General features: G+C 42.6%; 1 protein-coding gene across 7 annotated transcripts in view; it reads left to right on the forward strand.

Moving 5' to 3' along the window:
* The first annotated feature begins 484 nt into the window (after window positions 1-484).
* elmod2 (ELMO/CED-12 domain containing 2) overlaps window positions 485-13,493 on the forward strand; it is a 37,036-nt gene continuing 24,027 nt past the window's right edge. Inside the window, exons 1-3 of one of the 7 annotated variants that reach the window (XM_043674133.2) lie at window positions 485-609; window positions 4,859-5,006; window positions 11,377-11,405. In XM_043674133.2, coding sequence (XP_043530068.2) covers window positions 4,862-5,006; window positions 11,377-11,405 — 174 coding nt within the window. In that variant the 5' untranslated portion in view covers window positions 485-609; window positions 4,859-4,861. Of the gene's footprint in view, window positions 681-703; window positions 954-4,858; window positions 5,007-11,376; window positions 11,406-13,493 lie in introns of those variants that run through there. The other 6 variants (XM_043674132.2, XM_043674135.2, XM_043674134.2 and 3 more) reach the window with 6 other exon arrangements.

Consider the following 13,493-nt stretch of genomic DNA (forward strand, 5'->3'; position numbering starts at 1 on the left):
ATCCAATTTTAAAAATGTTTGTTTAGTGTACAGATTGAACAATGTTATGACCAAAGGGCCACCCATGTATTTAACCCGAGCACACCCGCAAAATACCCCCGTTTCACGAACAATTATCATTCAAATCTGCTTCAAAGGCTCTTTTCCTCCAAGCATGGCTCGCTGCTTTCGTTCTTCCAATCCCTACAACTCAAGCAAAACGATTATCATTGAGTTCAGTAAAAGACGGTTTATTTTTACCCAAGCGACCTCTCCACTCGCCGACCCCCAATTAGGCAGCTCCTCAAGCGCGATGGCGTCACCACGTCACGCGAGCGCGTTCATGGTAGTTAGCCAATCGCAGTTTGCACTCCGCCTCCGTGTGACCCCACCCACACGTACCTGTGCCCTGCCCCTCGACCGCACGTACTTGTGCCCCGCCCACACATAGATTTCCCCGCCCCTTACCACACGGCCCCGCCCCCTTGTCATACGGCTCCACCTTCGCAGCACGCCCCGTAGTTGACAGCGCCGCAGCCGCAGCCGCAGCCGGCTGCATACCTTTGATGCCCCGCCTCGTGGAGCACGGTGGGCGGTGACGCATTTCCTGTGGCCGTTGGCCTGGTGACGGTGAATCATCGCGCGGGGGCGGGGGGCAAAGCATTCCTTTTGAGCGGTGACGGTGTGAGTAAAGTTCCTCGGTACAGCTGAGGGATGTGGAGGCTTGGAGTCTTCTGCCTTAAGGCGGGAGGGCTGAGTGGCTCTCGGTTCACCTCTCCGGAGAGTGTCCAGCAGCGGAACCTGGGCCGGCCACTTGTTGCTGCCTCTCTGCCTGGTTAATTCCCGCTCTGTTTGCACCATTATGGGGGCTCTTATTGAGAACCACTCGGCCTTCAGTCAAGTGGCTGCATCCTTTACTTCCTTTCCCACTTGTTATGCCCCACAGAAGTGGGATGGAGGTGCCGTGTTTATTGGTAACCTCAGACTCGCGCACTTGCTCGTGGCTTTACGTTATTTTGTTTTTCGAAGTATATTTTCCATCTCAAAGTTTTTTCCTTGATTTATTTTCACTTTCAACCTATTTCCGAGTTTTGTTTATTAAGTTGGGTGCAAAAAGCAGATGTGGTTTACTTCCACTAAGGCCTTATATTACAGAAGTGTAGGTTGATCGAGAAGCTAACTTGACGTTCAACATAATTTATGACTCACGCTCAATTAGTAAACACCTCTGTTAGGTTTACAGCAGAACGCTAGGGAATGCATTGCAGAGCTTTTAAGAGTTTCTTTTAAAACCCAGAGTAGTTCAATGTAATTTGAATGCTGCATGGGGAGGACGCTACCTTGTCTATTTTGCTGTTATTACAATGGTGTATAGCGCTGAGTCAGCTATAGTGAATGTGCTGCTTCAACAGCACATGGTTCTTTAGTTTTTACTTTTGCACACTCTGCTTTCTCTCAATATTGTGCATTGTAAATCGCTGTCTGAAAAAAAAGTAGCTCATCAAATCAAACATGAATAAAGGAATGAAGGATCAATATAACCCAAACTTTGTTCTTTCATTCCATGCTAATATCGAAGAATCCCTCCAGTGGAAAAATAGGCCATTTGGCCTATCAAGTCCACAGTGATTCTCTGAAGAGGTGTGACCATGGAACATAGGAGCAGATTTTTTTTATCTGAGAGTTTTGGAGGATGATAAGTAAACAGGGCTTAGTGTCAGCAAGGACAAAGTTGATGATGAAAATGTTGAGAAACCATATTTGCGCAAGTATCAGTTCGTCTGATGTAAACTCAATGCTTCACATCTGTTTAAAATATTCATCTGTTTTTCTCACATGTTCTGTATAGGTCAACCCCTATCCTTTAGCCAAAGAGTCCCATCTGCTTATATTTACCATAGTGCACACTGTTGAAATCAGAATTGCCCTGGTACAAATCTACTTGTACTACAAATAGAATAGTATATTCTTGAAGTCAGCTATTTAGCTCCTAGGCTGATAGGCTAGCCCATTATCAAATTAGACATTGGTGATATGCTCAGTCTAAGACAGGATTGTAATAACAAAATAGAGTTTCTGCTAGAAGCAAAATAAAAACTGGTTTGATTTTCCTAATATCTTATTGGGATGCAAGACTTAACAATGTAGGTGCAGGAGGAAAAACAATTGCAGGAGTTTATCAGACTCCAGGTAGATTGGCAACAATAAAACCAAGTGAGGACAGTCCCATTAAACTGGACATTAGAGAGGAAACTGAAGAATATGACATTGCTGTTCGAGTCAAAGACTACTGATTGGTTAAGGAGGCATGGTGTACTGTGGTCATTCTCACAATGTCATTTCTGGTTGCTTTAGCATTTTTTACTGCTGTATTAATATCGGAGGTTTGAATGTGAAGTTGTGGGAAAGGTGGGCACAGATTTGATGTGATAATTGTCTGAAGAAAAGTCTTATCAAATTCAAAAAGTTAACTTCGTTTCTCACCACAGATGCTGTCAGATCTGCTAAGTTTGTCCAGAACATTTTTTATTTCAGATTTCCAGCATCTGCAGTACTTTTTTTATGTGAATGTGAGATTGAACAGTTCAGTAGTTGCAGAAGTACATAGTGTGTGAATGTCTAGGTTATGGTTCATGGAATCTTTAATTTTGGGAACTAAAGCATTTCAGTAGAAAATGTGTGAAATGCAATTGAGGAGCATTAAAGTGTAGTATGTTTGAACAGTTGAGGTAATTTCACTTTGAGGTTGCCTTTTTTGTTTCATGGAATCACAGGGGTCGGTTAGTTCAGTTGGTAGGACATCTGGTTTGCGATGCAGTGTTGCCAGTAATGGTTCAATTACAGCACCAGCTGAGGTTACCTGGAAAGGCTCTCCTTCTCAACTTCTCTCCTAACCTGAAGTATGGTGATCCTCAGATTAAAACCACTACGAGTCGTCTCTCTCTCTAATGAAAGAGCAGCCCTATGATCCAATTGGACTATCGCAACTTTACCTTAGCAAAGGAATCAGAATCTAAGATTGTTTTTAGAGGTAAAGTTAAATTAATTCAGATACATTCAGGAAACTCCTCAGGCTGAAACACCTATTAGCTCAGAACAAGCTATGTTGTCGTGGAGATGGATAGACTTGGCATATTTTAGATTTCAGGTTAACTAGGTGTGCTTTTCCTGGGAGAGTGCTGAGGTAATGAAATGGCTTAAGGCAGCATGGGTGTTGCTGTTAGACTCCAAGCAGTTATGGCAGGAGAAGTCTATGGAAGTTAATATGAGACTGGGGTCAAGAAGCCACAAGCACTATTTGATTCATGCAGTTGAGAGAGACCACAGAGGTTTTGTTAGCTTAATGAAGCAAACTGTCTTGGAAAAAGCTAGAATTGATGCTGTAGTGCAATTCTGGGCATCCAGTAGAAGAGATTAAACCACCTAGGTGTGAGTGGTCGTTGATGGACTCTGATGGAATGACTTTTAAGGAAGATTTAAAGCCAGAGTATTGAAAGTGATGAATTGGAATCCTTTGTAAAGGCGAAAATGTTTTTAATGAAATTTGGTGACTGTGTCACTGGTTGCTAAGAAATATGTGGAATCTGTCTTGACCACATTTGCAATTTGATGTGCTTCATAGAGTGCTTTGACAACTGTCTGTCTCCCCTCATTTATTTCAGGTTAGGTCTGGTTGTTAAGAGTATATATCAAATACATTGTGTTAAAAATCTCACAACACCAGGTTATAGTCCAACAGGTTTAATTGGAAGCACACTAGCTTTCGGAGTGCTGCTCCTTCATCAGGTGATTGTGGCTTAAGCCGGCAGTTAGTGGTGTCGATAGTAGTCATGATTTGGCGAGGCATCTCCAAATCATATATATTGTGTGTTGTGCAACTATTCTAACTTTATATCATCAAGTTTATTTAATTTGTTCAAAAACAGTGGATCCTTGTGGCTTTATTCTGTTACTAAGTGTCTGAGATCTGAAATTTTTTCTACTTTTTAGAAAAGTTATTGGTTTTTTTGCAGATCATAACATAAATTTGGTCTCATCCAGGATCATAACAGCAATTAATGGAAAATGGCCAGTTAGGCATTTAAATTGCGGTTATAAGTGACTTGGGGTGAATTATTTTCAAAGACATAAATAGTAGATGAGAGGATGTTGAGTGACAAACGACAAAGGTGACCAGAAATGACCTTGTCTAACAAATGTATGTTACAGTGCCATTTGAGCATTTTGAAGTAGGAATGCAATTTGACTTTTACTACTTGAGTAGTAAAACTAATTTTTGAGAATAGATAATTTGGAACAAAAAAGGCATTATCAAATCTATTTTGTGTACCAACCAATTTTCTGGACCATCTTTCAGCTCCCACTATTACCTTGCTGTTACAGTACCAGCAGCAAGCAGGTACTGAGATTTGAATGGCTTCATTAGTTTTGTTTCCATTAAGATTTTTGCTTTAAATTTTAGTACAGTGTATTGTCGAAAACCAGCATAGATCATGTTCAAATTAGGAACTTTTATTTTGCTATATGATTGTGATGGTGAGTTTCAGTTACTTGATCCCTTGTTATAAATGCATTTTTTTGCAATAGGGTTTGTTATTTTGCCATAAAGCAAAACAAAATGGAAGTATTAAATGTGAAAATTATAGGATGATTGGTTGATATTCCAAGCACTGTGTCCTTTTACATCTATGATTTGAGTTTGTAATCATTCCCACTACCTGTGCTCCATTTGATTGAGGGGGAGTAACTGCGTGGTAGCTTTTATTAATATGCAGAATTGATTTTGGATAGTTTTGACTTGGAAGGGTCTTAAACTCAAAGCAGGTTAGCTCTTAATTTGAATCACATTTATTGAGATCATCTTTCTTTTTCTCACCAGAATATGATTAGTTTGATTTGGAATTACCTGTACAGCACTCTTCTGAGGTCTTGGATGAAGTGGATTTTAAGAAAGCTTACTGGAAGATGTGAACTGCAACGTATTTGTGCCAGTACTGTTCAAGGAGCAGAGCGAACAATGAAAATTGGTGAGCAGTGAGGAAAGCTATTTCTGAATTATAAGTAGGGCATCCAATAATACACTTTGCGCACTTTTTTATTGTTATGGTATCAATGTTCTAGGCTTATGATTGGCGTCTAGGACCATTAGTCTGCCTGATCCCTTTATTATCCAAACCTATTTGTTTTGGACAAACCCTATAATACTTCCCCTCGATTTTATAGAGTCATTGTCATACAGCGTGGAAACAGACCCTTTAATCCAACGCACCAAGCTGACCAAGGTTCCCAAACTAAACTAGTCCCATTTGCCTGCATTTGGGCCATATCCCTCTAAATCTTTTCTGTTAATAGAACAAAAAACATCACGCGCAGTACAGGCCCTTCGGTCCTCGATAGTTCCACGGGTCGGTGCAACAATCTGAAGCCTATCTATCCTACACTATTCCATTTTCATCCATATGTTTATCCAGTGACCATTTAAATGCCCTGAAAGTTAGCAAGTCTACTACTGTTGCAGGCTGTGTTCCATGCCCCTACTACTATGAATAAAGAAACTACCTCTGACATCTGTCCTATATCTATCACCCCTCAATTTAAAGTTATGTCCCTTCATGCTGGCCATCACCATCCGAGGAACAAGGCTCTCGCTGTCAACCCTGTCTCACCCTCTAATTATCTTACACGTCTCAACCTTCTTTAATAAAAACAACCTCCAGTCCCTCAGCCTTTCCTCATAAGATCTTTCCTCCATACCAGGCAACATCCTAGTAAATCTCCTCTGAGCCCTTTCCAAAGCCTCTACATCCTTCCTATAATGCAGTGACTAGAACTGTACGCAATACTCAAGTGTGGCCAAGCCAGAGTTTTGTACAGCTGCAGCATGACCTTGTCGCTCTGAAACTCAATCCCTCTACCAGTAAAAGTTAACACACTGTATGCCTTTTTAATAACTCTGTCAACCTGGGTGGCAACTTTCAGGGATCTATGTACATGGACACAGAGATATCTCTGCTCATCCACACTACCACGAATCTTACCATTAGCCTCGTACTCTTTATTCCTGAAACTCCTTCCAAAGTGAATCAGCTCACACTTTTTCACATTAAACTCCATTTGCCACCTCTCAGCCCCGTTCTGCTGCTTATCTATGTCCCTCTGTAACCTACAACATCCTTCTACACTATCCACAACTCGACCGACCTTAGCATTATCCGTAAACTTACTAACTCATTCTTCTATGCCCTCACCCAGGTCATTTATGAAAATGGCAAACAGTAGTGGACCCAAAACAGTAGTACACCGCTAGAAACTGAACTCCAGGATGAACATTTCCCATCAACCACCACCCTCTGTCGTCTTACAGCTAGCCAATTTCTAAATCCTAACCACTAAATCACCCTCAATCCTACGCCTCCATATTTTCTGCAATAGCCAACGTGGGGAACCTTATCAAACACCTTACTGAAATCCATATACACCACATTGACCATCCACCTGTTTGATCACCATCTCAAAGAACTCAATAAAGTTTGTGAGGCATGACCTACACTTCACAAAACCGTGTTGACTATCCCTCTAGATGATTATAAAGCTTATCTCTTATAACCTTTTCCAACACATTACCCACAACCAGAGTAAGGTTCACTGGTCTATAACTACCAGGTTTGTCTCTACTCCCTTTCTTGAACAAGGGACAACATTTGCTATCCTCCAGTCTTCAGGCGCTATTCCTATAGACAATGACCGCATAAAGATCAAAGCCAAAGGCTCTGCAATCTCTTCCCTGGCTTCCCAGAGAATCCTAGGATAAATCCCATCCAGCCTGGGGACTTATCTGTTTTGATACTTTCCAGAAATGCTAACACCTCCTCATTGTGAACCTCGATCCTGTCTAGTCTAATAGCCTGTATCTCAGTACTCTCCTTGACAACATTGTTTTTTACATGTGTGAATACTGATGAAAAATATTGATTTAGCGCTTCCCCTCTCTCCTTGGACTCCACGCATAATTTCTCACTGCTGTCCTTGTTGGCCCTAATCTTTCTGCAGTCATTCTTTTATTCCTGATATACCTGTAGGAAGCTTTAGGGTTTTCCTTCATCCTATCTGCCAACGACTTCTCATGTCCCCTCCTGGTACTTCTCAGCTCTCTCTTTAGGTCTTTTCTGGCTAACTTGTAACTCTCAAGTACCCTAATTAAGCCTTCACATCTCATCCTAACATAAGCCGCCTCCTTCCTCTTGACAAGAGATTCAACTTCTTTAGTAAACCATGACTCCCTTGCTTGACCACCTTCTCCCTGCCTGACAGTTAAATACTTATCAACAACACGTAGTAGCTGTTCCTTGAATAAGCTCCACATTTCATTGTGTCCAACCCCATCAGTTTCCTTCCCCATCGTATGCATCCTAAATCTTGCCTAATCGCATCATAATTGCCTTTTCCCCCAGCTACAACTCTTGCCCTGCGGTATTTACCTATCCTTTTCCTTTGCTAAAGAAAACATGACCGAATTGGGGTCACTATCACCAAAGTACTCACCTACCTCCAAATTTAACACCTGGCCAGGTTCATTACCCAGTACCAAATCCAATGTGGCCTTGTCCCTTATTGGCTTGTCTACATCCTGTGTCAGGAAACCACCCTGCACACGTTGGACAAAAATTGACCCATCTAAAGTACTCAAACTATTAACTTTCCAAATATTGACTGGAAATACTAAAGCCCCTCATAACAACTACCCTGTTACTCAGAATTTTATCCAGAATTATCTTTGCTATCCTTTTCTCTACATTTCTGGAAGTATATGGAGGCCTATAGAAAACTCCCAACGGGGTGACCTCTCTTTTACTGTTTCTAACCTCAGCCCATACTACCTCAGTCGACAAGTCCTCAAACATCCTTTCTGCCACTAATACAGTCTTTGACTAACAATGCCACACCCCCATCCCCCTTTTACCGTCTTCTCTGTTCTTACTGTAACACCTAAATCCCGGAACCTGTAACAACCATTCCTGTCCCTGCTCTATCCATGTCTCTGAAATGGCCACAACATCAAAGTCCCAGATGCTGCAAGTTCACCCACATTTTTGCGGATGCTCCTGGCATTGAAGTAGACACTCTTCAAATCACCTTCCTGCTTGCTGGTGGTTAGCACTGCTGCCTCACAGCGCCAGAGACCCGGGTTCAATTCCCGCGTGGGTTTCCTCCGGGTGCTCCGGTTTCCTCCCACAATCCAAAGATGTGCAGGTCAGGTGAATTGGCCATGCTAAATTGCCCGTAGTGTTAGGTAAGGGGTAAATGTAGGGGTATGGGTGGGTTGCGCTTCGGCGGGGCGGTGTGGACTTGTTGGGCTGAAGGGCCTGTTTCCACATTGTAAGTAATCTAATCTAATCTAACTCTTGCGACGTTGAAACCTTATTTATGACCTCACTACTCTCAACGTCCTGGACACTGGGACTAAAATTTAAGTTGACATTCCCCTGCGAATTAGTTTAAACCCTCCCAAACAGCATTAGCAAATTCCATTCCCCCCCCCCCCCCCGGATATTGGTATTCCTCTGGTTCAGGTCTAGACTACCCTATTTGGAGAGGTCCCACCTACCCCAAAATGAGCCCCAGTTATCCAGCTATCCAAAACCCTCCCTCCTGCACCATCCCTGGAGCCATGTGTTAAACTCCTGTCACTCCCTATTCCTCACCTCGCGAGCACATGGCACCAGCAACAAACTAGAGATAACAACTTTTTTTTCTAGCTCTAGCTCCCTGAATTTCTGCCTTAAATCCCCATCCCTTTTCCTACCTATGTTGTTAGTACTTACGTGGACCACAACTTGGGGCTATTTCCATTCCCCCTCCCCGTCAAGGATCCCAAAAACACAATCTGAGACATCACGAGCCCTGGCATCTGGGAGGCAGTACACCAACCATGAGTTTCTCTCGTTCACACAGAGCCTCCTATGTGTCCCCCTAACTATGGAGTCCCCAGTGACTCATGCTCTGCTCACTCCCCCTTTCCCTTTTGAGCAACAGGGACAGTCTCTGTGCCGGAGACCTGTACTCCATGGCTTACTCCTGGAAATTCACCCTGCCCCCCCCTCCTCCCAAACAGTATCCAAAATGGTATACTTGTCACTAAGGGAAATGGCCACAGGAGTTCCCTGCACTGCCTGCTGGTTCCCTTTCCGTCTCCTGACTGTAACCCATCTGCCTTTTTCTTGCACCAGAGGTGTGACTACCTCCCTGTAACACCTCTCAATAACCTCCCTCTGCCTCCTGAATGATCTGAAGTTGCTCCAGCTCCAGTTCCCTAACAATGTTTTCAAGGAGCTGGAGTTGGGTTTACTTCCTGCAGATGAAGTCAGCAGGGACACTAGTGTTGACCCTTACCTTCCACATTCTGCAGGTGGAACCTTCAACTGCTCTAACCGCCATTCCCTCTATTCTTAATTCCCAAAGAGACTGTAGAAAAGTAAAGCATAAATAAAAGACTGCTTACCTTATCAATCCAGTGCACAGAACCTTTTTTTCGATTAAAGGAGGATGATGGATGGGAGAGGAGAAAGTGAGGTCTGCAGATGCTGGAGATCAAAGTTGAAACTTTATTGCTGGAACAGCACAGCAGGTCAGGCAGCATCCAGGGAACAGGAGATTCGACGTTTCGGGCACAGGCCCTTCTTCAGGAATGAGCAGAGTGTGTTCAGCAGGAGAAGATAAAAGGTAGGGAGGAGGGACTTGGAGGAGGGGCGTTGGAAATGTGATGGGTGGAAAGAGGTCAAGGTGAGGGTGATAGGTCGGAGTAGGATGGAGGCGGAGAGGTCAAGAAGAAGACTGCAGGTCAGGAAGGCGGTGCCGGGCTGGAGGGATTCGGCTGAGACAAGGTGGGGGGAGGGGGGATGAAGAAACTGGTGAAGTCCAAGTTCATCCCCTGTGGTTGGAGGGTTCCCAGTCGGAAGATAAGACGTTCCTCCTCCGCGTTGTTGTGGTTTGGCGGTGGATGAGTCCAATGACCTGCATATCCTCGGTGGAGTGGGAGGGGGAGTTGAAATGCTGTGCTACAGGTTGGTTGGGTTGGTTCGTCCGGGTGGCCCAGAGGTGCTCTCTGAATCGCTCCGCAAGTAGGCGGCCTGTCTCCCCAATATAGAGGAGGCCACACCGGCTGCAGCGGATGCAGTAGATGATGTGGGTGGAGGTGCAGGTGAATCTGTGGCGGATATGGAAGTTTCCTTTGGGGCCTTGGAGAGAAGTGAGGGGGGAGGTGTGGGCGCAAGTGTTGCACCTCCTGCGGTTGCAAGGGAAGGTGCGGGGAGTGGAGGTTGGGTCGGTGGGGGGTGTGGATCTGACAAGGGAGTCGCGGAGGGAGTGGTCTCTATGGAAAGCTGATAGGGGAGGGGAGGGAAATATATCCTTGGTGCTGGGGTCTGTTTGGAGGTGGCGGAAGTGACGGCGGATGATGCGCTGGGAGATACTACCTAAGTCGTGTTTTGGGTAATTCAACCACGCAAATATATTACTTCACTTAGTCAGCTGTCCCGTGTCTGCTCCTGCTCAGTGTGCGCTCCGCCTATTCACGAGGTAAGTTTTTAAGTCAGTGATTCAACTTCCTGTCAGCCCTGGTCGATGCTCCCACTCTTCCTGCTGCTGAAGCAAAAAAAAACTGTCATGTCTTTTAAATGTTTTAACTGTACCTGCATCTGCCACTTTCTGTGGCAGTTCATTCCACATATGAAACACCCTCTGTGTGAAAAAGAGTTGCCCCTCCGGTCCCTTTTAAATCTTTCTCCTCTTAGTTAAAAAATATGCCTGCTAGTTTTGAGTTCCCCTACACTAGGGAAAAGTCCCAGATCATTCCCTAACCTTTTAATCTCTGGGTTTTTTTTGTATCATTTTCAATTGTGGATTACAGGGACAGCAAGCAATGTGCTAAGTTGGATTTGACTTGAACTCTATGTATGATAAGATTATTTTTTGTTCTTCACTTTATTTTTATCCACTTTGTGCAACTGAATATTTCCATAAATTCTTTGACTAAAACCATACGTTAATTTATATCTCATTTACTCCACAATTTTGTTATTGATAATTGTAGAATTTTATCTGGTATGAATTCAAGACTGGTCCATGTTATCTAGATTTTCATCCAGTCTCTCTTCATATAATGCATAGAACTTTATTTATAGTTAATATTGTTAACGCAATAACTTGCAGATAAAAAATATTTTCATATTTTAATGCAATTATGATTATAAAGTTATAACAATTAAAACAATTGTTAATCTGTACAAGTTTTATATCTGTCTTAATATACTTGTTTTGCATTCATACTTTAAACATATTTCCTGAAAATCTGATAAAATATTTAACCTAAAAGCTAAGTTTATCATTTCTTTCAAATAGAATATTCTTTGAAATCATCCAAAAATGAAGTAAGTAAGATTCACTTTATTGTTTGTCTTTTTTACTGCTTGATAAAATCAATCAGTATTATTCTTAATTACTAATGTACTTGGCCTGAGTCACAAGAATACTGATTTTTCTTCATAGTTATCTGATCTACTCTCAAGAATTTTTTTTCCTGTGTTCTAGCTCTCCTGTTCTATTCCCCCATATGTCTGTTTAATTTGAAAAGCCAAACTTTGTGAAATTTGTCTTCACACTGGAATGTGGTAGCCGAAACACTGCTGGTAAAGTATGGTCTTTGCTTCAGCTGCTGTGTGAGAGGTGCAGACTTCAGCATGAAGGCAACTCTGCTTTGTTGAAGGAATATACCTAAAGATTTACATGACTGGTTACCTCAATATAGTACAATCTCAAAGTTATTCAGCCAGAAGTAGCTGGTGATCGAAATGAAGTAGCGCTCGAAGTAATCCAGTACGTTAAAATGCTACAGATACTACTTTAAGCGCAGTGTAGGCATTTTGTAAGTATATTAAGAGCAATAGGATTACCAGGGAAAGAGTGGTGTCTATTAACGACCAAAAGTGCAATCTGTGTGTGAAGCCAGAGGATGTAGGTGAGATCTTAGATGAATATTTCTCATCTGTATTCACCAAGGAGGAAAAATACTGTATCTGAAAATTTCAGTTGGGATGGTGAGGTTCTACAGCATGATAAAATTGATTTGTAAGAACAATTAGTTACTTTAGCAGGCATACAAGTGCATAAATCCCTAGGGCATGATGAGATGGTTCCCAGCCTGCAATAGGAGGCAAGGCAGGACATTCTCAGAACCCTAGTGAAAATATTTAATACTTTGCTGATCACGAGTGAAGTGCCAGATGACTGGAAAATGGCTAATATGGTTCCTTTATTCAAGAAGGGCAGCAAGGATAGGCCAGGTAATGACAGACGAGTTAGTCTGACATAAATGGTAGGGAAATTATTGAAAAAAATCTGAAAGTCAGGATTAATCAATCCTTGGAAAGGCAGGATTTGATCTGGGATAGTGGTGTGGGAGATCCTGTCTGTCTAAATTGAGTTTTTTGAAAAGGTGTTTGAATATGAGTATAGTGCAGTTGATTTGGTTTACATGGGCTTCAGTAAGGCCTTTGACAAGATCCACAAAAGAAGGCTGGTTCAAAGGATAAGAGCCCATGGGATCCAAGGCAAGTTGGCAAACAGGATGCAAAGGGTGATAGAGGGTTGTTTTTATAATAGGAAGCTTGTGACCTGTGGTCTACCACAGGCATTGATGCTGGGACCCTTGCTATTTGTTATGTACATTAATGACTTGGATGTGAATATTGAAGGTATAATTAATATGTTCGCAGATGATACAAAAATTGGTGAGGAAGATGGTCTGAGACTACCGTCTGATATTAATCATCTGATAAATTTGGCAGAGCAATAGTAAATGTTACTCAATCCTGATGAGGTGAGAGGTGATGAATTTTAGGAGGTATAAATAGGGTCAGATATACACCATGAATGGTAGGGTCCTAGGGAGTACTGAGGAACAAAGAGACTGTGGTGTATAAGTCCATAGATCCCTGAAGGTGTCAGCACAGGTAGACAATATAGTGAAGAAGGCAAACAGGATGTTAACCTTCACTCGCTGGGGTATAGAATGTGAGAGCAGGGAAGCTTGTTACAACTTTATAAAACAGTGGGTAGCCCAGATGGAATTCTATTTGCAGTTTTGGTCACCACACTATCAAGATGTGATTGCACTGGAGAGGGTACAAGGGAAATGTTGTCTATGATGGAAAGTCTTGGTTATATGGAGGGAATGAATAGACTGAGTTTTTCTTTCCCTGGAGCAGAGGAGGCTGACGGGGAATCTGATTGAGATAAATTAAATTATGAGGAGCAGAGACAGAGTAAATCATGAGAATCTCTTCTCCGAGGTAGACATGTTTAAGGTGAGGAGCAGGTGGTTTTGAGGAGATCTGAGGAAACATGTTTTCACTTAGGGTGGTAGAAATATGGAAAGCACTGCCTGAGAGGTGTGATGCAAGTACTGTTGCAACATTGCATCTGGGTGAGTACTTAAAATGCCAAGACAAAAGTAAGCT

This window comes from Chiloscyllium plagiosum, unplaced genomic scaffold (genome assembly GCF_037043375.1).
Source record: "Chiloscyllium plagiosum isolate Xiang-an unplaced genomic scaffold, Cpla_swu_hap1 HiC_scaffold_36, whole genome shotgun sequence".
In the NCBI taxonomy this organism is placed as follows: domain Eukaryota; kingdom Metazoa; phylum Chordata; class Chondrichthyes; order Orectolobiformes; family Hemiscylliidae; genus Chiloscyllium; species Chiloscyllium plagiosum.